The sequence below is a fragment of the Lithobates pipiens genome, unplaced genomic scaffold (genome assembly GCF_037356315.1).
Source record: "Lithobates pipiens isolate NorthernLeopardFrog02 unplaced genomic scaffold, aLitPip1_a1.2 Scaffold_18, whole genome shotgun sequence".
Lineage (NCBI taxonomy): Eukaryota > Metazoa > Chordata > Amphibia > Anura > Ranidae > Lithobates > Lithobates pipiens.
The window spans coordinates 507,959,945-507,987,084 of record NW_027507758.1 but is presented as its reverse complement, the minus strand read 5'-3'; the positions used below and the strand labels follow the sequence as shown (position 1 = coordinate 507,987,084).

Genomic DNA, 27,140 nt, shown 5'->3' with positions numbered 1-27,140 from the left:
TTTAACTTTTACTGCCCACTGGGTGAACCTTCTGACAGCTGTCAAGCATGTAACCCGTGTCACCCGTGTAGATTTGGTTTTACCTCCATGGATTGCATGCAGGCCTGGCTCTTCTTCTCCTCCTCCTACTCCATCCTCCTCCCTCTCCTCCTCGGCTGACTCCTCCTTTTCCGCTGCTAGCGCCTCTTCCGCTGTGCCACCCAAGATCCCCAGAACCTATTCAACATGCCAGGTGAGACGTTGCCATGCTGTGCTGCGTCTGTTGTGCCTGGAAGCCAAGAGCCACACTGGCCCTGCACTCCTTTCAGCTTTGCATTCACAGGCAGATCAGTGGCTAACACCGCTCAATTTGACAGTTGGCAAAGTGGTGTGTGACAACGGTGCCAATCTGCTTAGCCCATTGAAACAGGACAAAATTACACAGGTGCGATGCATGGCACACATCTTAAACTTGGTCGTGCAGTGAGAAGTCCATAATATATAACAGGAACTTCCATCTGCTTCTCAAAAATGTGTAAAACAAACACATGGCAGAGAATATGGAAACTACTTTCCTAAAATCCTGCCACTGAAGAATCTAGAATGTCAGAAAAACTGCATAACATGGTAAATGTAAGCCTGTAAGGAAATAAAGGAAAATTATGTACACAAGAACCGTTAAAGGGTCATACCAGCTAGAACTGGTATTTGGAACAACAAAGACACCTGATACCTTAGCAGGGTTCTTAACTTGCCTCACCAGGATCTAAATATCACTTAGTTACTATGGTCGATTGATGCTACCATAAGTAATCAGTAAGCCAGAGCAATGATATGCAGCTAACACTGGAGCAAGAGCATAGAGCTATAAAGTACCTAAAATAGCCAAGAGGAGACCAGCAACACTGGCATGCAAACAGTGGGGTAGATTTACTAAAGCTGGGGAGTGCAAAATCTAGTGCAGCTGTACATGGTAGACAATCAGCTTCTAATTTCAGCTTTTTCAATTAAGCTTTGACAAAGAAAAACTGGAACCTGGACAGCTGTACCAGATCTTACACTCTCAAATTTCAGTAAATCAACACCACTGTTGGTCTCCCCTTGCCTTTTTTGACTGCGCAGTTTGATAGCAGGCGCGCACAGCAGGGGTGCTGATGCTTGTGGCAAACGGTCCCGATGACCGTAAACACACACTTTCCTGTTCTGTTCTGAGAGGAGTGACAAATTGTGTGCTCCTATTAGCTAGGAACCACGATCCGTCACTTCCTCTAGTCAGTCCTCTCCCCCTTCAGTTAGAATCACCTCCCAGGGAACACAGTTAACCTCTTGATCGCCATCTAGTGTTAACCCCTTCACTGGCAGTGACATTTTTACAGTAATACATGCATTTTTATAGCACTGATCGCTGTATAAATTCCAGTGGTCCCAAAAATGTGTAAAAATTGGCCGATGTGTCTGCCATTATGCCGCAGTCCTGATAAAAATCACAGATCGCCATCATTATGAGTAAATAAAAAAATAGTAATAAAAATGCTAATCATCTATCCCCTATTTTGTAGACGCTATGACTTTTGCGCAAACCAATCTATATACGCTTATTGCGTTTTTTTTACCAAAAATATGTAAAAAAAACATATCTGCCTTAACTTAAAAAAAAATGAGGATATTGATTATAGCCAAAAATACAAAATATTGTATTTTTTTCAAAATTGTCAATCTTTTTTTGTTCATAGCGCAAAAAAAACAAAAAACGCAGAGGCGATCAAATAACACCAAAAGAAAGCTCTATTTGTGGGAAAAATAAGGAAGTAAATTTTGTTTGGGTTCAAGCCAGATGGTATACAGGTAATCCCCTATAATACCAACACCGTGCTCTTAGAAGGAACAGAACTGAATACCTAAAGCAGCCACTTGGTGTAAGCAAATGCGTGGACAATATTTGATTCTCTGTTGTATTGATAACCCCCAAAACCGTGAAAGAAATAGTGGTGCTGAGACTAATAAAATTTTTCTATATCTTTTTGGTACACTTGTCACAACAGAGTACCAATCACTGCTTATACTCGTCAGATTCCTCACTATTGGTGGTTTACTTAACATTAGGTGTCACTAATCTAGACATTGTTATATTCCACAACATTATACACACTAGGTTTCTTCTTTGTGTGCAGGATTTTATTAAACTCAACGCCACTATTTTTTTCACTGTTTTAGGGGTTATCGATACAACAGAGAATCAAATATTGTCCACACAATTTTGATTGGGTGCAGCGTTGCATGACCATGCAATTGTCAGTTAAAGCGATGCAGTGCCGAATCGCAAATGGCCCGGTCATTCATCAGTCAATTCTTCCGAGGCTGAAGTGGTTAATAATGTCTGACACAAACACTAGTTATACCAAATCAAAAACAGGGCTTAATAGGCTTTCTCTGCAAAAAACTTTAAATTGTTGGGTTGCACCCTACCAAAAAGCATATTTGAGGTTAAAGAAATAAAATAAAATCAATAAATAAAATCAATGTAGGTAGCTTGCTACTAACAGGGCAAATCATGTATTGGCTTCTTGGATAATGCATGTCAGAAACTCTACAGTAAGGCCTTTTAACCCAAAATGTTTAGCCCATTCAGAAAGAAAACAGTCAAAGTGAACTCCATAATGGAAGGGTAGCTATCTCAAGAGAAGTTCTTGAGAAATACAAGAAGCTAGTATGCATCAAATATAATTTTGCCACCTACTGAATAAATGTGATATGAAAGATGTTGCATGCATTAGGTTAAGTGGTTAAATACAATGCTAATAAAAAAATAAATTACTGGATGTTACCTTGATGTCTACTTAGCATCTAATGTATGTTGTCATATGACAACAATATCAATTAAACTTGAAATGATATCTAATGTATAAAACCTATTAACCTATTTAAATTCTCCATTGTACTGTAGGTAGTGAATTTTCAGTAATCAGTTCCTATATTATATTAGCTTGATATAGGGTATTGGCAACAAGGATTAAATATTTATAGCAAACTAGAGATAATGCTCTTATTTGCCTAATTCCATAAGCAATCATTAAGGCCATGCATTGTTATTAATCACACAAATGTTAATTAAAGAGGGTAAAAGACTTAATACAAGCTGCTAAAGGGAGATAAATCGCTGAAAGTGTAAGTTGCTTTCTTATCATCCTGTGAGTACTTAATGTAAAATTCAGCCTATTCTCAATAGATGAAGAACATGTGACGGCAATGATTAGGACTGAGTTTAAAACATAATACTTTCATCTGAATCTAGAATCTAGAATATAATTAGCTGGCTCTGTGCATCCTATTTAATTAGAATCTGAAAGAAAAAGTGCTTCTGTAGCTCTTAGCAACCAATCAGATATTTTCTTTCATATCTTAACCTTTGCTAGAATAATGACAGCAAGGATTGGATCTAACACATATACAGTATTTTACCTTTAAACATAAATGACACATAAAGCTTAGTGTTACAGTTTAAGAGTATCTATTGGTAAAATGAAGACCATAGCTTAATAAAGTTTAAAATAATATAATTACCAATAAATATATAACTTTAATTGCTTTCCTGGCATTGATTGGTCTTCAGTGCACTCATATTGTTTGTAATGATTAGGTACTTAGGTCATTGGCCAATCTTTGCTCACAATCTCCAGCAACCTCGGATTTAGTGTGGATATATACCACTGTAGAATGCTTCTTCATTGGAGTCACAGCAATGGCTGTATTTTGGTGGCCATGCACGCTTTGATAAATAATACATCTTTTTGATTGATCACTACCGATTGTTGCCTCTGCCTATAGTTGGAAACCCAGTCAATCCATATGTCACACACCAGTAAGTGGGTTTTGATTAATAATTGGAAGATACACTCATAAGTGATCAATCACATTTCTGTTTCTGCCATTTAATCTTGTAATCTGATCAATCACAATACGATAAAATTCACGACAAAAGCATCCCAGAGATGCCGATCGATGCAACACAACTGATAATTTTCCACCCTGGCTGATGGAAACTAAATTGAGTATAAATCGACCAGAAGATAAGGTATGGTTATTTGATTCTTTTCACATTCAATAATTTTGATCTAATCATGCATCAGTTTTATAATAAAACTGTATCACATATGGCCCCTATTACAGCAATGCCAGACTAAAAAAGCAAGTTAAATACTAAATGTTTTCAGGTACTTTTAGAGAAAAATGGTTTGAAATCAGCAAAAGAATCAATCAGTTGTGATGAGTTGCTTCCTCAGACCTGCTTCTAATTTCTATATTACTTACTTCTGAATAATGGAAACATGTATGGGGGGGGGGAGGGGAATCAGTGCAGACACACTGAATTTACCCAAATGCAAAGTAGAGCAGAGTAAATGTAAATGCCCCATAATATCATTCTCAAAATTCAAACAGTGCATTAAAAATCCTTCCAATCTCCAAATGCATGTCAAAAGAAAAAACAAATACATGCATGATGTGAATCAAATATACACAGATTTCAGACAATGTATGCTTAATGCAATATAACAATATTCACTGCTTATTGTCTATCTACAATTTTGGCATTTTCAACCCTATGGGGTACTTAGTAGAAATGAGTTCTATATAATATTGGGGCTTCAATAAATTAGAGGATGATAGTCATGTGAACTGTTTGGTTCACTTATTATATCTGTGAGTTATCTGTGAGTTACCTGAGTTTTGGCTGCTAAATTGGCATGAAGAGAGATTTCGCTAGATAATGGAGGAAAGCAGTTGCACTTCTTAACATAACTGGAATACTCAACTCACAACTCAATTACTTCTCTGCACAAACAGTTCATATTAAATGTTGATCCTTCCTATAGTCCCAACAGGTGCATCACCATTGGTCCAGTATGGGACATTCTGCTGTGTTGGGCACTCACCCAGCAAATGCATTCTCCTCTCCCTGGCTAGCCCTCTATACAGCCACTCAAAGTACTTTATGTAATTATTATATGATGATCATTGTTAGGAGGTTAGCACCTTTCCTGTTTTGGGATTTGCTTGTCCTTTAATGAGCAAACGTTGCAACCCTTGGAAAGCACTCAAGGAAAATCACCCTCTTCTCCTCTGAGTTTGTGTGTGTCCCTTTCCCATTGATGTCACTTCTAATGGCTAAGCGATTTGTTGTGAACTCCCACCTCCAGGCACAGCTTTACGATTGAATATAACATAAATGCTTCTGTAGCGGCCATAACCCATTGCAGGGCGGCCTTGACTGATTGGGCTTACCGGTTAACTTCTCCTGGCCTGCTCTTCAATTTCACTTCAAGGCTGAACAGACCTCTAGCCAGAGGTCATGGCAGTCAGCATGTTGACTCAAATTTGAACAATCAACCGAAGATAAACAGGAACCTTTTTCCAAATGTACCTGGAATGTTTCCTGCTTCCTTTGAGGTACTGGAAAAGTGTGGACTCGTCAATGTCCTTCCCAACTCAGTAACCAGCCACTTCTCAGGATGCCACTTGTCGGCCCTCCTCTGAAGAGTCCTTCCCCGGTCACTTGCACAAGCTGTGGTGCCGCTCCAAGCCGTGAGCACACCTGGACACTCTGAATCCTCCCTTAGTTACAGCGCCTCGGACCGGCAGGTTCGGAGACTCGGGAACAGACAAATACCTACCCCAGACCAGTCGAGTCTAACAGGGGCCACTGGCAGGAACATGCTGTGAGATGTCAACCACCCGTGGCCAGGGACCCCTCACGGGGCTACCCCAGGCCTGGAATCAGAACAGACCACACAGGTTTCTCGAACAACTCCGGAACCCTGAACACGTGACCCACAACTACTTAAGTACCCCCTCCCAGACTCCTCAGTGGGTCCGGCACTCCCGCTGATTGACTCCGAGAGGGCCATACCAAAACATCCAACCACGCCTGGTTCTTGCCTGTTATGTGCACCTGACTGTTCACATGACCAGGCAGAACATCAATCATGGCCTGTCCAGACTGGTGTTAAGTCTTACCTACACAATTAACCCTCAGTACTGTAAGGTCCTGAGGCAAAAACGAAATTTACAAAGCGTGTGACATTTTATCCCAAATGTCATCCGCTACACTTCTCATCTTTTTGCCTTCACACCACTAAGCACCAATGTAGCGTTCATCATTAAGGATTTAATTCAGTGCAGTTTGTCTTTGATAGAAATAAAAAATTTCAGAATTATAGGCAACTACAGATTAACCTCTTCAGCCCCGGAACATTTTACCCCCTTCCTGACCAAAGCACTTTTTGGGATTCAGTACTGCGTCGCTTTAACTGACAATTGCGCGGTCGTGCAACAAAATTGACATCCTTTTTTTCTCACAAATAGAGCTTTCTTTTGTTGGTATTTGATCACCTCTGTGGTTTTTATGTGTTGGGCTATAAACAAAAAACGAGTGACAATCTTGAAAAAAAAAAGCGTTCTTTTTTACTTTTTGCTATAATAAATATCCAGCCTAAAAAATTTATAAAAAATATTTTTTTCCTCAGTTCAGGCTGATATGTATTCTTATACATATTTTTGGTAAAAAAAAATCACAATAAGCGTATATTGATTGGTTTGCGCAAAAGTTATAGCATCTACAAAATAGGGGATAGATTTATAGCATTTTTATTATTATATTCTTTTTACTAGTAATGGCCTTTATCAGGACTGTGACATTATGGTGGACACATCGGACAATTTTGACACATTTTCGTTTACACACAGAGATCCTAGTTCTTGCCGTGTTACGAACGATCACGGGAAGTCATTGAGACTGCTGAGAACTCACATCCGCTCCGGGGGTGAGCTGCTGGTGTGCACACATGCCCCTAGTGGCCACCAGAGGGAGCGATGTAACATAACGGCGATTTGCGCAGCCGAGCCATGTTGTCGCAGTACAACTGCAGCAGCTGGTTGGCAAGCGGTTTAGGATGTGGGAGGATTCTTACGTGGACCTTCCTCAGTCAGTATGGCAGCCTGCATTACCATTTACTATACCAAGGGGACAGGGGTGAGCATTAGGTGGCATATTAAAAGAAGTGTTTAAAGTGTATCTATAGCTAGAATTAAATTTTTTGTTAGAGAAGAGTTAAATCCCCTCTAGGTAGCGTCAGGTTGCATCTTAAAGATGTGAGAAAGAGTAGCAGAATGAGACGTGCTACTTTTACCCAAATGAAGAGTAGTGCAGAGTATATATAAGTGCCCCATGTCAATGTATTTTCTAAGGGTTGTTGAAATCTTTACTGGGCAGTGGGCACACCAGTTCTGGTTTGGCAGCACTATACAAAACAGTAACTTCCCTTAGAAACAGGGAAAGAACCTAAAGTTGAGAATCCACATATATCTATATATCTATATCTATATCTATCTATCTATCTATCTATCTATCTATCTATCTATCTATCTATCTATATATATATATATATATATATATATATATATATATATATATATATACACAGTCCAATGAGAGTGTCATTCAAACACCTGAGAGTCCAAGGATTCAGGTAAACAGGTACCAAATAGATTTGCACTGTGAATTGTTGCTTTGAACACAGTTTCAGGAGGGCAGCTTAAGCCAGTGTTAGTAAATGTAGCATGTTAGTAAAGGAGACGTGAGTTTGGCCCCCAAACTGCATTGGATATCTTTCTGTTGGGAATCAGTGTTATAGTTAATGCTTCTTGGCTGTTCTTTTCTTTTCCTAAATAACCCTATTTTTTATTGCAAAGTTTGCTAGAAAGGGTATAGCAGTGTGCAGAGGGTTCACCCAGTATTTTTAGTGTTAACATGTGGCCACACCCTTTAGCATCTGGTAGATTATATGCAAGTACAAGCTTTTGGGATCTGAGCACAGTTTTTGTTCAGGAGAGCACAGCTCTTGTTTCTGTTGTATTGCAGGTCAGTGGCCAGAGCTAAAACTTGTAGCTCTCCCCTATTTTGTGCATATTTGCCCCATGTTGGCATTGTGTCCACAGTAGAATTTTTAGTAGCAGAGCAGAGTAAGACTGGACATAGAGGGATTACTTTGATGCAGTTGGCCAGTTTAAACATGTATTGCAATATGTGTGAACTAAATATCCCTATTTTTTATTGCAACGTTTGCTAGAAAGGCTATTTAGCAGTGTGCAAAGGGTTCATCCAGTATTTTTGGTCCTTTCTTTGGTGCTCCCATTGGACTGTATTCACTTTGGATCAGGCAATGGATGTCAAATCCTGTACAGTTTAATTGTTTGACAACAGAACTAAAACTAAAGTGCATGGGGACATGTCACAGGTTACCCATACAGCACAGCAGGAGCGATAACAGTTTGCTCAACCTAGGACACCTGATACCTCCTCAGGGCAAGTGATTTCACTAGCAAGTCTTCAAGCAATGTATTCATCCATGGCAAACCTCCAGTTTGAAGCCATCTCATCTTTATAATCAAAATGACATTGAAGAAGGAGATCTGATTTGACATTTCACTGGTGAGGGCCTACCAAAAGTCATTCACTCTGACACATAAACTTAGCATTTCAAGTAAGATTTAGGAAAAAAAAAATGAAATTCTTACACACTGGCATAAGTGCCCCGTCCTTTTGTATAAAATGTCCCTTTCAGTGTCAGACGGTAGCTGGCACTGCTTAGCAGAAAAAAGCACTATGATGCACATCTGGTGGTCATGCTACTAGATCTCACCCTTCTGGATGCAGGTATTTAAGATAAATGAACATTATGAGAACACCTGAAATGGTCCCTCTCAGGATCATTATTGGATGCCAAGAAACATTTCCTTTACTCCTTTCTAACTGTGACATTGGAGAACTAATAACCCTTTTTCAACGAATGGGTTACCAAATGCATTCACCTACAACACATGGAGTAGCTGACAGCCCAACTTCAAGATAAACTATATTGTCAAAAGTATTGGGACATCTGCCTTAAAACGCACATGAACTTTAATGGCCAGTCAAGTTCCTCCACCCTAAACTCCAGCATCTATGTCTTTATGGACCTTGCTTTTCATTTGGATTGTGTCATGGAGTTTTTCTTCAGGGGTTGGGCTTGGCCTCTTAATTCTAGTGAAGGTAACTTTTAAGGCATCAGCATGCCAAGACATTTTGGACAATTTCATGCTCCCAACTTTGTGGGACCTGGAGCATTGGATTCACAATTTTATCACTGACAGCTTCAGAAGTCTTATTAAGACATCATGCCCCTTTAAAGCGGGAGTCCGCCTTTTTTTTTTTTTTTTTAAGCCAAAAGCTACAAATACTGCAGCTGCTGACTTTTAAAATAATGACCCGCCCAGCGCGCCCGCGATGTCGGCACCCGAAGCCGATCTCTCGATCGTCTCTCGGGTGCTGCCGCCGCCATCTTGGGTATGGGAATCAGGAAGTGGAGCCTTACGGCTTCATTTCCCGGTTCCCTACCGCGCATGCGCAAGTCGCGCTGTGCAATAAGGATGGTCCCTGCTGTCTCTGGGATCCATGTGTTTCCCAGCAGACAGCAGGAGAGCTTGGGAAAGGGGCGTAGATTCTGCGGAAAGGGGCGTACCTTCTGCAGATATCTATGCCGGAAGTGGGTGCAGATACCTGTACTGTACATGTATCTGCACCCCCCTCCCCCCTGAAAGGTGCCAATTGTGGTGCCGGAGGGGGGGAGGGTTCCAATGAAATTTGTCTTTCTCAGCAGTTACCCAGCTCCCTTTCTTATGCTTCCCTTTCCTCTTGTAATACTTTCTATTTATGTTTTCTTTTTTTCTGGATCCTTCTCCAGCAGGACTGTTAGTGGACTTGTTCTATTTGGTCAAAGAATGCCAGGACACATACCCCTTCTTACTTGCAGTTGTTGAAGTTCCACCATATTGACTATGTATTCTATTGATCACCTATTGTCTGTGACTAATGGCATATTCCTGTACCATTCCTGTAGTTTTTTTTTTTTTATGGATATTGTTTAATACACTTTTGCTATTTAAAAAAAAGTACACGGAAGCAAAGTTCATTGCCATCTATAAAGTGGCTTTCTTGGCCTCCCTTGCAAAGTTTAATCAATAAAATGGGTTGTCACAGGTCACCAAAAGCTGAAAAATCTCAGTTTCACACACCACTACAGTTTTACTTGACCTTCTGCAACTGACCATTTGAAGAGCTCACACTTTCCAACTTAGAAGTACAAGTCCTTGTGTTCAAGCAGCTTAAAGTCCCGAACAATGGCTCTATCCTATTAAATCTTCAGTGACAATAAAGTAGTTTGATTCAGCAGGAATATACAAACAACATACAAGGAGAAAATGATCCACAATGACATCTTAGCACAGATTCCTTGTCACATTTTCTTGAAGATGTTCAATGCTAAGATAAAGCTGTGATCTCATGAGCAGCTACATGATCTCTTTAAATATGATATGATTTTTGTGGTTACATTGTTGGCATTGCTCTTTTCTTATATGTGACATGCTAAATTACATTGAGTCCATAGATTGGAGCAGAGGTGCAGGAGAAGGAAGATATTAAATCTGTGAGAAATACATTATTTATAGGACCTGATATTGTTGTTTACGGAGTATAAGTGGAAGATAAAATGAAAACAAAATCACTGGAGACAGCAAGAGCTAGAATCCTATTGCCACTTATTTACCAGCTGGGTTTGCTAAAAATCTCACAGCAGTGCTCACGGAGGATCCTTAAAGGGAAACAGAAGTCTTTGTCATTTTATACAGATATCAGTGAGAATATAATGCCTATCTAAAAAAAAATACATATTTTCTTTGTTTTGGATAAAGTAGATGACAGAACCCCTGGCAGGTTTTTATTACTTATTCCAGAAGTGATACTGAATTTGACGCATCAGTAGTTCATGGCTGAAGAACATCACATTAATTCATACAGAGTGCAGAAACTCTGGTGAGGCTTGAGGATTATTTAAAAAACTCCAACATTATACATTTTCCAAAAGTAGAGATCCTGGGGAATAAAATGTCAGTAGTGGCAATATTTTATGTTAAATATGATATTAGTGCATTCAATTCGTGTGTTTAGTAAAAAAAATCACTAAAGCTAATTTTTAATACACACAAAAACAATATATTACACATTTTTTTAGTAAAGTAAATAGACCAAGTAAATAGATAGAATACATGTCTAGACTACAAATTGTGCATGTCTGCGAAAACGATAGCAAACTATAATATCCAAAATCTTCCATAGATGATGTTTAAAGTATCTGACAATGATGGTCCTAGTATTGATGCTCTCACTCTGACGTGCATAATGATACCCAGTATGTGCAGCACAAGCATTATTTTCACATCCACGCACACCTGACTTGAGCAATGGACTTCAAATGTGTATGTATGTGGAAAGGGAGTCTTTAAATTTTCCTTTTTTTTAATTGGTCATGTATAACGTAAAGAGGATCTTTGGATGTTTTTGAAAAAAAAATTAAAAGTCAGCAACTACAAATACTATAGCTGCTAACTTTTATTAAAGAGACACGTACCTGTCCGGGCATCCAGTGCTGTCCCCACCCACACTGTTTTTTCACTAGTCTTAGTGTTCTTGGATCTGGCACCCCCATGTTAACTGTCGGAAGCTGCCTGTGACTCATTTTAGCTTCACAGCCGGCTCCCCACTGCACATGTGCAAGCCACGCTCTGCAATATAAATGGGCTTGTATCCTCCTGTGGGACCCGTGATATGTTCCAGGAGGTTGTGGGCATGAGAGGGAGGGGAGAACTTTCAATGGGATCACCTACATCATTCCAGTCGAAGTGGGAGTGGGTTCCAGACAGAACTTGGTACCCCCCCCCCCCCCAAAAAAAAAAGTTTTATTTATTTTTTTTAAGTAGAAGAGGAAGAAGAAGAAGGAGGATCAGCAGATCTTTGCTTTAGGGGTGAATTTCCATCTGAGCTTGAAGCTGATCAAACACACACATCTTCCGGATTGTGTCCAGAAAGTCAAAGGTCAGCTGAAAAGATGCAAACTAACTCTGGGCTATTATAGCCAGTTTGCAGGATTTACATCCTCAACAGTAAAACGTTTAAGATCCACATGCAAAAAATCGAATGCGAGCACCAGACCAAAGATCCAAGTGTCTAAAGTCTTTTAACATCAGTTTTTGCTTATAATAAGAAATTATACCACTCTATTACTCTCTATATCTCTTTTATTATTTAACCCAAATCAAGTCCTGGTTTTAAGGTCACCAAATATTTTAAGCCCTAATGATGAAGGGAGTGTCGGAGCCCCTGGGTGCGTTGGCTGTTTATGCTTCCTTGTTGTAAGCAAACAGTAATATTAGTAGAATTTGGTCTCTTAGATCTTTGGTCTTATGATCTCATTAGACATTTTACAGGTCCTCATTGCTGTCTGTGTTGCCCCTGGGGACAATCATCTTCTTTATTTGTCCTAGACAGGATGCAATAGGATGTGAAAATGTTATAGTTGTCACTACAACAGGAACAGAGGGTGATTTTTCCAATGGGGACACCTGTTCCAATGACTACTGAGGCAAATGCATTGGTCAATGATTATGCAAACAGAATAAAAAAAAAACTTCTATCACCCTTTATCCATTTTCAGTATTACAATATTGACACTACATTATTATTATTATTATTATTATTAGGCAGAAAATTGGTTTAGTGGTTAGTGCTCCCGCCTTGCAGCACTAGAGTATTTGACTCAAAAACCCAAGAGCTGAATATGAAAATTCCAATTTTTTTTTCTGTACAAGTCAAACCTGACTCAATCTCTGTTGCCTCTTGATAATCCATCGTGATCATATAGATCATCTTAAAGGGCTGATAGGAAGTTTCAGGAGGTGAAGAGGGGTGATGTCATGCTTGGTTTTGCAAGGAAAGTTGAGATTTGAATATGATATCAGTTCTCTCATTGTCTTCACTGCATGCGTCTGCATTTTTTTAGCAAATCTGTTTTAACTGACTAGGTGTGTGACAGGTTTACTTTAAAAGAGAACATTTCTAAAATAATATGCTTTTTAAAAGATCATACAATTTCACTTTACTCTGCTGAAATCTCCTCTAAGTGGAAAGACTAAAATTGCAAGCTACTATGCATGATTCATAGAGCTGATCCAGTACAAAACGACAGAATTAAAAATGTTAAGGCTAATTTGTATTTGCTTTGTTTAATATTTAATACAATCAACAAACTTGCAAGGTGTTTCAATGTTATCCAGGCTGTGGTAGACCCCGTGAATGCATGATCTTAAGCTGGACTCATGCATGCATGGTTTAGATGTCCACATCATGATGTCACCCATTATAGGGGCATAAGAGGAGAGTAGCTGCTATAGAGGGGTGCAACTTCTGTATCTTAAGACATTGGGGAGTGAGTTTAAATACCCCCTCTCCACTGGTTTAGACTGATGGTAGTCCTGCAGATAACCACATCTAAGGTAGATGTATTAAACTGTTGGATATATTGCTCTGTCATGATTAGGTGATTGTATAAGATCTGGGATGACAGGTAAGTGGATACAACAAAAAATAGCTTGGAGCAGTGCTGTGGTCAACTCCTGGATATCTTCTTCTGTTCTTTGCCAGTGATACACATATGTATGAGTAAGCTCTTAAGCACATTTCTCCTGGGGACTGAGGTTAAATTGAGTTTAATAATGAACCTGATAGATTCACTAGAGCAGCCTTTCTCAATCAGGGTTCAGTGGAACCTTAAGTTTCCTCCAGTGGCTGCTAGGGATTTCTAAAGCAATGAGCAACGTCTGCCTCTCAGATGAGTAAGCACTGATAATGATAATAACAATGATAATTTTGCTATATGCAAGAGTGAATTATTCCCACTGGCTACAAATGTAAAGAGCATTATTCCCAGTGACCATCACACTAATGTACTGTGAGCTCTAGCTATAGTAATTATTAGCAAGGGTTCCCTGGGCCCAGAAACTTAATTCAAGAGTTCCTCTATATTAAAAAAAAGGTGATAAATGCTGCACTAGATGGTGACATAAGAATCAATAAGGGTTAAAGTGTAACTAAAGGCATTTTATTTTAGTTTTGTATAGAATGGAGGGGGATTAGAATCCCTGTAGGGGTTTATTGCTATCTGTGCTCCCGTTTACCATTATCATTATCATCAAATGTGAACCTAAAAGAAAATCCAAAATGTTGGGTTTTCCCCACAACAGTAATAAGGGTGAAATCTAGTTTTGGTGACCTTGGTGGCCCCAATAAATTCCCTTAATTTGCAGGGATTTCCGCTCACTTGCTGTTTGGCTATTGGGCAGGAAGATGAGGTAAATCTCCCCAATGGGACACAGATGGCAAAGAAAAATCTCATAGGGGTTATAACTCTCCCTTACTCTATCCAAAATGGAAAAAAAATAATGTTTTGCCTATAGTTCTACTGTAGGCGCAGTTGGTATGAATACTTTTATCACTGTCTGAAATATGAGAGACAGCATTAGATGTCTGCATTATATATATTTATGGATGGGAATCAGAGGGATTTGGATATTCCATTGGTGTATAAGAGAATGAGGTCAGTGCACCTTTTAACCTATTCTAATATACAATCAGATTAATACATGTCTTAGTGCACTCTTTAATAGACTTTAATATATAAAGCAGCTATTCACTGCACAATCTACATCATAGGTTTATTGGCATCTGCATTGACCCCCCTTGATATGTATTGTTTAAAAGTGATTTGGATCAATAAATGCACGCAATGGTGTTGATTTACTAAAACTAGAGAGTGTGAAATCGGCTGCAGCTCTGCATAGAAAACCAATCAGCTTTCAGGTTTTATTGTCAAAGCTTAATTGAACAAGCTGAAATTAGAAGCTCATTGGCTACCATGCATAGTTGCACCAGATGCTGCACTCTGCAATTTTAGTAAATCAAACCCTATGTGTACTAAAAAAAAGTATATATACAATACATACTTGATTTTCCATTAAGATGCTTAGGTGGCTTGTTCTTTTTAATTATTTTTATAGCTGAATCCCTGGGTGATTAATCTAATCACATCTCACAACACATAGAAGCTTTAAGGGAGCAGATCCCATATTTAGAGTTGATCGGGAATCTCATGGTACAGTGCTTTCAGAGGTTATAAGTAGCTATAAAAATAGGCGATATTAATATTAACTGCATGGTTTATTATTTCGTCAGTACCTATATGAATCCAAGGTTGACCTCTCAAGTTGAGGTTTCCTTCCTCTGATGCCCCTATGCTCGCCTGTGGGACACATTTTGCAATCATTTTGCGATAGAATTTGCATCTAAAAAACTATGTGGTTAAGGTTATGTGAACTGAATATAGTATTGAATTTTACAACTGAATTTAACGATAAATGTGTATATTTCTCTCTATAATATATATTATAAAAATAGCTTCAATCGTACCCCTGAAGAAGCAGAATTTACTTCCAAGAGCTCTAATCCACCACCACGTTACCACACAATCAAATTCTAGACTATCACAATATTAAGCATTGCAACTATGTTATTGAAATATTATTATGGATAGCTAATGGGTGCTTGATGAGGATAATTATAATTCTTGAGGGGAATGTACTGTTGAACATTTACCTTTGAAATTGTTTTATGTGCTACTAATAAACATCAGTGATCATTTGGGGATACTGAGCAGATGAAGAGGAGTCCCTGTATGGCCAAGTAATGAACAATAGGTGAATTGTCTTTTTTGGGATTACCCATAAAAAGTGTGTGTTCTATAACTATTTGTGAACATTCATGCAATGGGGCATGCCCATGAAAGGAGGTGGGGTAGGCACATAAAGCACTATCCCCACCACCATCACCCATCTCCCATGCTGGTACCCTTTTCTGCACACTGGTGGTGTTGAGTAGCACACGAGCAGTTATGCTATGGAAGGGTTATGTCTTTTTTGGGGACTGCTCTCTAAGCATATTCTAGTGTTAAAAGACATACAGGCAGATAGATATCAGTATTGAAGTGGGCTGAAAGGGGGAAGGGGGTTCTTAAAGTAGATCTCTCAGTAATTTAATAATTCTGCATACATACACTCCTAACAGTTTATGATATATAACAGTATATTTTTTTCAAAATGCTTTTATCATTATAAAGATATGCTTGAGGTTCAGTTAAGTGACTCTGCCTAGGTTGAGATGACGTCATCAGTCAGCTGTGGGCAGGAGGAAGCATTTCCACAGTTTCTTCTTCCTGAGTGATCATAACGCAAAAAAATGGTAACGTTGCTGCAAGTCACAAAGTGAGAGACTGCTGCAGGGGCTGATTTGTGTCAGACATTTCTGACCAAATCCAAAAACTGTCATCTGTGAGCCAACATAATAAGCATGCATGCACCTAACATAAAAAAATATTTATGACTCTAGATCTACGTAACATGTTAGTAACCTAGGACCCTGCATTCACTATATCTGGTATCCCACAGTACACAGAACATGGAAATGCAAAAGTTTTAGTAAACGGCTAAAAATATCTGACACATTTGTCATCAGCAATTAGAGCAGTTTTATGACTTTTTTTCAGTGTCCTGCTGAGCACTGGTTGAAGCTTGTGGGGGTCATCCTCCGCTGTTTGTCCTATGAGGCATGACCCCTGACCCTCTATCTCGACAGTACTGATTGCCCCTTTGTTGATCACAGTCACCCTCTACAAAAAAGAGAAAAAAAACTCTCTAGCAATACACACAAATTGATGTGCAGGTTTCCCCCACAGCTCTGTTTTATCAGGAGATGGTGTGGGGACTGTGAAAAAAGGGGAGGATCAGAGAAGTCAGGATCAAACAACCTTTTTACACAATGCAATGGATTAACAACTTAGGTTCCACTATGAGTATAACAAGCAAGCTTTACTGCATATACATACTGAGTTTACTGTTGTGGGTTTAGTAACACTTCAAATGTAAAATAAATAAATAAAGATGAAAACTATGGACAGTTTTGAACATACATGGACCCAAACAGCTTAAAAGTTTGCAGCAACATTTATCATTTTGTTTTATCAAAATCACAATTGAAACCTGCCAGTGTATTATCAGTATTGTAATTTCAATTGAAAGAACTGTTACAAGCCTCTGATATTGAAATTGAAGTGAATAAAATTGAAAATAAATATGAATGTCAACATCATCATCATGTTTTTTAAATATTCTCCACAGTGTGTCACTGATCTGGAACAAGTGTGCAGGATAGGCGTCCTGACTTCAACTGGCTGCACACTTGTTGTGGCTCAGTTGTTCAGTAGGTATGGTGAAACAAAGATGCTGCCTAGTACCTTTCAAAATGCTAAATTTTTACTATCGCCACATAAAATGTAAGATACAAAACAGTTAACATTAAAAAAACACCTCTGTAGCAATTTAAAAAAAAAATGCAATCTGCCAAAAGGAAACCTATTTATACTCACCTATCCCACCACGTGTTCCTCTAATCTTTGTTCTCTTTCAGAGCTATGGCCTTCAGCAGAATTTTCACATCTGACACATTCAGAAGTGTTGGGATTATTCAATGCACACTACAAGCTGTGGTTCCTACCACCAGTACCTATTGTACCTCACTACAGGACACAATGACCACTGGATGGTGCTGCAGTGCATGGCAGTGGGAGCAGGCATCCGACACTCCTGGAAGTGTCAGGTGTGAAGATTCTGCCAGTGGCTTTGCTCTGCAAGGAAGATCTGAAGAACAAGCGGCAGAGAAATAGAGTTTAGTCCCTTTTTAATTTTTTTTCGGTTGTGTTTTTTTTTTCCTTTTCAAAATAACATCAGAATCGCTGTACATTTTGCTGAATGAATTAAAAAAAATATTTTCCAGTATCATAAGCAGACAATTTACTGAAGAATGATAGTTTTCATCAACCAAATTTGCCAAGGAACCAGTGAATTAAAACAGAACTACCACCATTTACATCTCTTTATGAACTGATTGGATATTTGCAATAAGCGTACTTTTAGATTTTGATTACAAATGCAGCATATGTATCCATGTGAAGACACAGAAGGGTTGCAGCTCTTCATAGAAACCATTAAGCTTCCAGTTTTTGTTTTTTGTTTTTTTGTGAAAGCTTGACCAAACTGAAGTTAGAAGCTGATTGGCCACTATGCACAGCTGCACCAAATTTTTCACTCTCCAGTTTTGGTAAATAAACCCCAGAGGAACTTGCCATGAAAGCTTGAGTCATTGGCCACAGTAACCATATGTTTTAACATATTAGGACAAAAAAGGCAGGTTTCATTCTAATTGGCTGCTGTGGGCAAGAGTCCAAGATATAATTTTTTTATTTTTTTTTATTTTATAAATCGATTTAATCTAAAACATCAATGTTAGCTTTAGCTGTGACATATGTACCCCCAATTGGGTCTTGCCAGAAAAAAAAAAATCATAGTATTCAAGTTATTATGTTAAAGTATTACATCACAAAATGTTGGATAACTACCAATATTTGTGTTCAAACACATCTATAGCGATAACATTATATGAGCGTGTTTATTCACAAGGGCACCAGAAAAAGCAAAGTGCTATGAACCGTCAAACCAAGTATGCTTAGCACTGCCTTAGCAAATGGTCATGAATGTGCTAAAAATGTTATTATATTTAGGAAGAATTCAATATAAAAAACGTAAAATAATAATTCTATTTTAATATTGACCTACAGTATTTAGACCATTTAAAACCATTTTTGAATTACTTCAGTTATAGGCTACCTATCATTAAAATTCACACTTCATTGGACTCAACAGGTAAAGTGTCAATCACCTCTGCGCTGTCCTTTTCAATGAATGGCTCTCCAAAAATTGCAACGGAATGGTTAGTTCAGTGCTTCTGGTTGTGCTCTACTTGACACTATTTTATGCATGGAATTGGTCACTGCAATTTGCAGCTCTATTCATTTCCATTGCAGCAACAAATTGCATTCATCAAATAGCACAGACCGGAAGTTGAGAGCGTACCGGACAGAAGCACTGAGAACTCTCTGCAGTTTCCAATGAGCCATAGTTCATCACCACAGAGCAAATGCAATTCAAACTGTACACCTACCCTCATTCCTTTCTAGTTATATGTCCTGGAGCACTCAGTTAAAGCCTAAGCAAGTATCATATGGTCCCTGACTACCAAGATCCCTGCATTCTGTACCATTAGATTCTGAAGAATGGCTACTGCTGTCAATCAGCAAGACACGATGGTCCTAGAAGCAAGAAGCATAGCCTTAGTATTAAATGAGGAAATATGGAACAAAACCATTTTTTATAACATTATTAAAATTATATGTCATAAGCTAATCTCTTTAACATAAAAATCTACAAAGTGATTAAAAATAATAGTTTCCCTTTAAGTAGTAGCCTGTATTTTTAAATATCTTGGCTGTTTGTGTCTTCTAGGTTCTTCTATAATTTTAGGACTCCATTGGCATGATCTCTGTTCCTTGATATATTCACATCAAATTTGAAGCCTTAAATGACCCCCTCCTTCTATTACTTATTCCATTATAAAACTAAATTAGAAACGGAAAATGAAAGAGTTAGAGGGGGAGCTTCTTGTAAGGGCAGTGGCAGGTGTGTTGGCTCAGAAACTGAAGCGCAAAAACCTCACCAAAAGGGATCCCCAGAGGTACAACAAAGTGATCATTGGGTTATTGCTTGGTGTACATCTATATACATCTATTTTGGATGGATCAACCCATAAGGGCTGGGTTCACACCTAATACCAATGCGGCTTCCAGCAGGGGTCCTGTGCGTCCCTGTTCACCATTTCTGGTCCGATTTTAGCCCAAATTTTTGGCTGAATTTGGGCCAAAAATGGACCATAAGATGCACAGGGCTCCTGTGCAAATTTGCAACTGGATCCACAGCGGAGATATCTGAACCGGCTCCATAGAAAGCTGGGCAAAATCGCCTGCTATTGCAGAATGAATGCGGGGGATCCGCATCCAATTCGCAATGGTGTGAACCCAGCTTCAATCTTCACAATGATAATGTTGTTAAAATTCTAGGACCCCTATGATAGTTCAGAAAAAAAAAATAATTACTAGCTTTCAAAAATGTTTCTACCAGCCATAGACATAGCTATAGTGAGACACAAGCCTGGAATTGCAGAGAAAGATTTAAGGCGGTAATAAAAACCCACAAATATAATATATTGCAGCTTACCAATCATTAGATGTGGTGGCTGCATTTATTTTATTTTATTTAGGTTTTTTCCTTCTGTTTTTCCCTGGAGAGCTGGGCAGTAACACACCTCCTGCATTAGAGTGCCTGGCAGACAGCAGCATTGTTAATCTGGGAGAGGGGAGTTTTAGATGTACTAGCAGCTCATACTTTATAAACAGTTGCAGTAGTATATGTTTTCCTTTTCGGATAAAGGTTTAAATAAATAAATAAAAGCTGACCATTTTAAGCACCCCTGTCAGCGTTAAATTGTTTTTCTTGACCCTGTAACTGCTACATCTGCAGGACAGCTTGGTCTGTTGAAAAAGGACAGACTTTTTGGCAGGCTCATTAAAAAAATTGAAAACCTAAAAAAGAAAGTAAATGCAGCCATCACATCAAAGAATTGGTAGACTGCAATATAATAAATACTTGCTTTTGGGTTTATACTGCTTTAAAATTCTAGGACTGTGATAGTGCAGAAGAAACTTTCTATATTACTAGTTTGTTCTTATCATCCATATGGATACAGTGAGACACAGAGAGCCTAGAAGTGACTTTACCCCAATGCAGAGAGAGACTTAGAGTGGTATTAAAACCCAAACCAAAAATTTAATATATTGTGGATTATTAATCATTAGATGTGGTGGCTGCATTCATTTTTTTTGTTTTGTTTTAAGCTTTTCTCTCTATTTTGAAATGGTGATCTTGCCAGTAGCACACCTCCTGTATTATAGTGCCCCTAGCCTGGAGCACAGGGGACACCTTTGCATAGCAGAATTAGCAGTCCGGGGGGAATGGAGTGTTAGCTGCATTGGCAGTTTTAAATTAAAACTAACAAATTGAAGCCAGTCTTCAGCTAATACTAGCAGCAGCAGTTTTTTGTTTTTGTTTTTAGATAAAGGTTTTACATAAATAAAATGATTGTAAGCACCCCTGGTAGTGTTAAATGGTTTGTCTCACCCCTGTAAATGCAAGAGAGCTTGTTCTTTTGAAAAACAACAGGCTTGGCCAGATCACCAGATGTAAACAGAGAGATAAAACATAAAAAATAAATAAAAAAGAAAGCTAATGCAGCCAGCACATCTAAGAATTGGTAAGCTGAGATATGATAAATGTTTGCTTTTGGGGTTTTTACCACTTTAAATTCCTGGGACCCCCATGATAGTTCAGAAGAAACTTTTTATATTACTGTTTTGCCAAAATGTTCTTAGCAGGCATATGGCTATAGTGAGACACAAGCCTGGAAGTGTTTGTACCCCTGTGCAGAGAAAAGCTTAGAATCTTGTGAGATTTGGTGAAATACAGTAATTATCGTGCTGCCTGCACAGATCATCCATAACCCTATCTTAAAAGTCCAAGTCACTCAACAGCTAAGGACTTATCTCCAGAAAGTAAGTACAGGGGTAAATCTTTGTGTTTCCCAGCGAAGAAAGACCACTTTGATCTATGCCTATCCTTACTAATTCAGGACATCAAACCCCCGAATAATAGAAGCAATAAGCAGATCGCACTGCCAGTGAGTGCTGATTTATTGGGGGTTCAGCACCATGGGCAGTGGCAGGAGATCAGGACCATGGACAGTGGCACACAGGTAGCGGCGGGGGATCAGTGCCATGGACATTGACGGGGGTTCAGCACCATGGACAGTGACTGGGTTCAGCACCATGGACAGCGGCTGGGAGTTCAGCACCATGGACAGCGGCGCGGGGTTCAGCACCATGGACCGCGGCATGGATTCAGGACCATGGACAGCGGCGGGGTTCAGGACAGTAAACAGCGGCGCACAGACAGCGGCAAGGTAATGATTAAAGCGATAGTGTACTTGCCCAAGTTGGTACAAATAGGCTGACCGGCCGATCTAGTTGGGGTGGCAGCTGCTTCCCTGCAGCATTCATCTCCCATGCAGTTGGATTCCCGGACGATGGGATCTTGTATCAGTCATTTATTCCGAATGCCAAGCGCTGTGAGGCAGCAGCAGAGTAGCAGGAAGAGTAAGCAACTTATCAAGATAGAAGCACCTCGGCGAACTAATCCATCAGAGGAGAGGAGAGAGAGGATGTGTGTATGTGGATGGAACAGCAGCCGGCAGCAGTATCAGCAGCAGGGACTCTACAACGTTATCACATCCAGAGAGTTCCCCACTGCTTCTCCCTCCCTCCCTCCTTTCTAATACAGCTCAGCCTCCTTCTCTCACTCGCTGTCATTTACTAACATGTTCCTCCACCTGCTGGCTCCATCACACTTTTATTCCACTTTTATTCACTTACCCCAGTGTGATTAGACAATTCCTACACTCATTGCCTTGGAACGCATCACCGCCTGGCCGTTGGGGCTTAAAAGCAAACAAGGGGGTTAATGTTGGATTGAAAGCAGTATTAAAGTAGAGTTCCAGGCAAAAAGAGAATTCAGTCTCAAACAAAAGAACAACCCCCCCTCCCCCTCTCGTTTTTGGATTTTATTTCTTTTTCATACCTTTTTGCCATGTTTTCTTCGGGACCCACCGTCCCATGTTGCCACGGCCCTCATCCGTCCATCCCAGTTGTGTTCTGGGACCTGTGTGTGTCCCAGAAGACGATGGGACCATTCAGAAAGTGCTGTGCGACTTGCGCATGCGCAGTAGGAAGTTTCACTGCCGGTTTTCCTTACTAGCAATGCTTGCGCCTGCACCCAAAACTGATGGACGTATGGGCTCCCTGGACAAGTAAGTGTCCTTATATTAAAAGTCAGCAGCTACAGTATTTGTAGCTGCTGGCTTAAAAAAGTAAAAATTCCCCAGACTGGAACTCTGCTTTAAATACAAAAATGTAATACATCTAATTCCCCATTGGATTGGACTTTAAAGGCAATTAAGCTCATGTAACAATCATATACAGTAGAGTAGAAAAAACATGTATTAATAACACATGATTAAAAATAGTAATATGGAATGTACAATCCAAAAATGTAATATACAGGTAGGGATGGTCCCAGTGTTAAAGTCGAAAGTAAGTTTGACTCAAATATCGGGTGTTTGTTCGTAGAACAAACAAACATATGGGGCGTTTGCGGCAAGGTTGCCCACCGCTGAGTGCCCCGTAATGCACTGCGAGAGCGAGGTGCATTGATGGCTGCTGATTAGCCAAAGCATGCACCTGACCTGCATGCTTTGGCCAATCGTAGCACAATGTGCTGTGAGAGCCATGATTGGTCAAAGGCAGAATGCCTTTGGCCAATCATGTCTCAGGGGCTAATTACACTATATAAGGCTGATGCTTACATGGTGGCTGTATATAGTGAATGAATGGAGATTAGGCAAGTAGTTAGTGTAGTGTGCAGTCAGTCAGTTTAGTATATATATATATATATATATATATATATATATATATATATATATATATATATATATATATATATATATATAATATATATATATATATATATATATATTACAGTTCAGAGTATATAGTACAGTCCATATAGTATATATATGTCAGCGGGTGTCCCCGCCCTTGCCTATATAAGAGCTGTCAAAGTGAAAAGACAGCAGTTGCCGGTAGGTCTCCCATGGAGGCAGAGTTTTTTTCCTTTTTCTATTTTTTGGGTCTGTCGGGCGGTGTGATTGAAGATGGATGGATATTGAAGGATTTTTTTTTAATAAAGTAATTGTTAAAAACTGTCTGTTGTGGTTTTAACTTTTTAACACTTTTTTTGGTGAATGGGTAGGGGGGCAATGTATTCAATACCTATTCATATGGGGGGACCAGGATCTTGGGGGACCAGGATCTGGGGGTCCCCTTGTTAAAGAGGGCATCCAGATTCTTATAAGCCTCTCACCCACAGACCCCAACAACCAATGGCCAGGGTTGTCAGGAAGAGGCTCTCGTCCCCATCAACATGGGGACAAAGTGCTTTGGGGGATCCCAAAGCACCCTCTCCATGTTGAGGGCATGTGGCCTGGTATGGTTCAGGAAGAGGGGGGGGGGGGCGCTCGCTCGTCGCTGCATGCTCATATAAGGGTCTGGCATGATTTTTTTAATGCTGGCGTTGACTTTTCCTTAATATCCTTACCAGCCACGAAGGGCCTGATATAGGCATGGAAGGGACTCTACTCCCTTTTCCTTGATTTTATTTATATATTGCCAGGAGCCGGCAATACATTACAGCCTCGAGCAAGTTTAATCACTTGCCAACCGCTGCACGCTGATATACGTATGTCCCCTTTAAGAGGCGGGGATAGCAGGCGTGCACCCACTGCGTACAGCGTGATCGCACCTGCGAGACCTGCGGACTCGCAGAATGGGGAAATAAACAAGGAATTTCCCCATTCTGCCTTGTGCCATGACAGAGATCACTGCTCCCTGTCATCGGGAGCAGTGATCGCTGTCATGTGACTTGAAGTCCATCCCCCAAAGTTAGAATCCCTCCCTAGGGCACACTTAACCCCTACATCGCCCCCTAGTGGTTAACCCCTTCCCTGCCAGTGTAATTTACACAGTAATCAGTGCATTTTTATAGCACTGATCGCTGTATGAATGACAACGGTCCCAAAATAGTGTCTTATGTGTCTGCCATAATGTTGCCGTCCCCATAGAAGTTGCAGATTGTTACTAATAAAAAAATTAATAATAAAAATGCCATAAAATTATCCCCTATTTTGTAAATGCTATACACTTTTGCGCAAACCAATCAATATACGCTTATTGCAATTTTTTTACCAAAAATATGTAGAATACATATCGGCCTAAATTGAGGAAAAAAAATTTTTTTTAGATATTTTTGGGGGATATTTGTTATAGTGAACAGTAAAAAAATATAGCTTTTTTTCAAAATTTTTGCTCTTTTTTTGTTTAGAGTGCAAAAAATAAAAACCACAGAGGTGATCAAATACCACCAAAAGAAAGCTCTATTTGTGGGATCAATGTCACACGGCCTCGTAATTGTAAGTTAAAGTGACACAGTGCCGAATTGCAAAAAGTGCTTTGGTCAGGAAAGGGGTAAAATCTTCAGGGGCTGAAGTGGTTAAATTACTGTTATACACATCGCACAGATGTGCCACTTTACAGGCAGACTAAGGGGACCCCCAGGCATGATTTTTTTTTTTTACTTTAATATTTAAACAATTTAATTGTTATTGTTTCAATTTAAGCATTATTAAAATCACTGCTCATGAAAAATCGATTGCTTTAAAAGCTTTTTTTTTTGTATTGATAGATGTCTCCTGGGGCAGTACCCAGGTCCCTAAACACTTTTTATGGCAAAAACTTGCATATAAGCTTTAAAATAAATGAGCACTTTTAATTTTTCATGTTTGTGTCCCATAGACTTTAATAAGGTTTGCATGTTCAGTGTTTGAGTGCGAACCAAACTGTGCGGGGGGTGTTCGGCTCATCCCTATATACAGGTATTGCAGCTTACCAATAAATACACTCACCTGCCACTTTATTAGGTACACCTTGCTAGTACGGGGTTGGATCCCTTTTGCTTTCAGAGCTGCCTAAATTCTTTTTGGCATAGATTCAACAAGGTGTTATAAGTAGGGATGGCTTTGTGGTTCGCCCGGAGGTCGGTTCACAGCGAATTTTGCTCGTTCACAATTCCCCAAACCGGCGGACTTCTGGCGCTGTTCGCGTGGCGGACATATGCGGTTATATTGTGAAAGAACTTTGACCCATGATGACACATCCATCATGGGGTACAGGACAGCCAATTGAGACATTTTAGCACATGGACAATTGGACATTCCCCCTACCTTATAAATAGACCTGATCTGGTGGCCATTTTACATTCTGTCTTTTGTCAGTGTAGGGACAGGATGCTGTGTGGAGCAGGGACAGTCAGTTTAATCACTAGCTATTACTATTAGGTCCACAAAGGTCCTTTTAAGGACTGATATAGGTGTACAGTATATAGGGTTCTGGTGCACTGCTGTGCTGGTGATTGCTGAGTGCACTGCTGACTGATTCTGCAGCTGTCTTTTGTCAGTGTAGGGACACGACGCTGTGTGGAGCAATGACAGTCAGTTTAATCACTAGCTATTACTATTAGGTCCACAAAGGTCCCTTTAAGGACTTGTATAGGTGTACAGTATATAGGGTTGTACACGTATAATATACTTTCTTTCAAATATAGAAAGCATATTATACTTGACTGCTGAGCTGATTGCTGCTCAATTCTGCAGCTGTCTTTTATCAGTGTAGGGACTGAGGGACAGTTTGGTGTTTGGAGCAGGGACAGTCTACAAATCACTAGCTACTAGGTCCTAATCACTAACTACTCGGTGCTGGTGTGGTGTCAGTGCTCTCTATCATGGTGCTGGTGTGCTGTCAGTGTTCTCTATGATGGTGCTGGTGTCAGTGCTCTCTATGATGGTGCTGCGGTCAGTGCTCTCTATCTTGGTGCTGGTGTCAGTGCTCTCTATCTTGGTGCTGGTTTCAGTGCTCTCTATCGCGGTGCTGGTGTCAGTGCTCACTCTCTATTACGGTGCTGGTTTCAGACAGTGAGGGAGAGAGCAGTGGAGAAGCCAATCAGCAGGCAGTGCCAGCACCATGGCTGAGGATAAGCACTGGACTGGCACCTCCGGACCACCGCAGTGGAGCCCTGCATAGGTGGGGGTAAGGGCCGGGCAGAGGGAGGGGTTCAAGCACAGGTTGGCACACTGGGACACTGGCACAGGACTGCACTGCCCTGACTGTGGCACTGATCATCTCCTGCACCCCGTCATAGCCTGCCCTGACCTTGCCTCTCCTCCATGGCCTTCATGCGCTCCTGAATTGTCAAAATTTTACAGATAAAAAAAGAATGCTTGTCGTTGTCGATCCCAGATTCACTTAATACTTCTGGTATGTCAGTGTCCATGTTGTGGGACTATGTGTGCACAGCTAGTAAGTATTTTGTGTCTGAAAATATGACCTGGAGGTTTTTAAGGTTCGCCTGCCATTAAAGTCAATGGGGTCCGCTGCGAACTTTGCGGTTTGCGAACTTTTGGCCGCGTGCGCGGTTCGCGAAACGTCCCAACGGAAGTTTGCCCATCACTAGTTGGA

At 39.9% G+C, this 27,140-nt stretch overlaps 1 protein-coding gene across 2 annotated transcripts in view; it reads right to left on the bottom strand.

Annotated features, from left to right (window-relative positions):
* The window catches only part of SNTG2 (syntrophin gamma 2), a 787,936-nt gene extending 765,687 nt beyond the window's left edge, over positions 1-22,249 (bottom strand). For both annotated transcript variants that reach the window (XM_077488701.1, XM_077488702.1), the window contains exon 1: positions 21,948-22,249. In XM_077488701.1, coding sequence (XP_077344827.1) covers positions 21,948-22,016 — 69 coding nt within the window. In that variant the 5' untranslated portion in view covers positions 22,017-22,249. The remainder of the gene's footprint in view (positions 1-21,947) is intronic.
* Between the last annotated feature and the right edge of the window lie 4,891 nt (positions 22,250-27,140).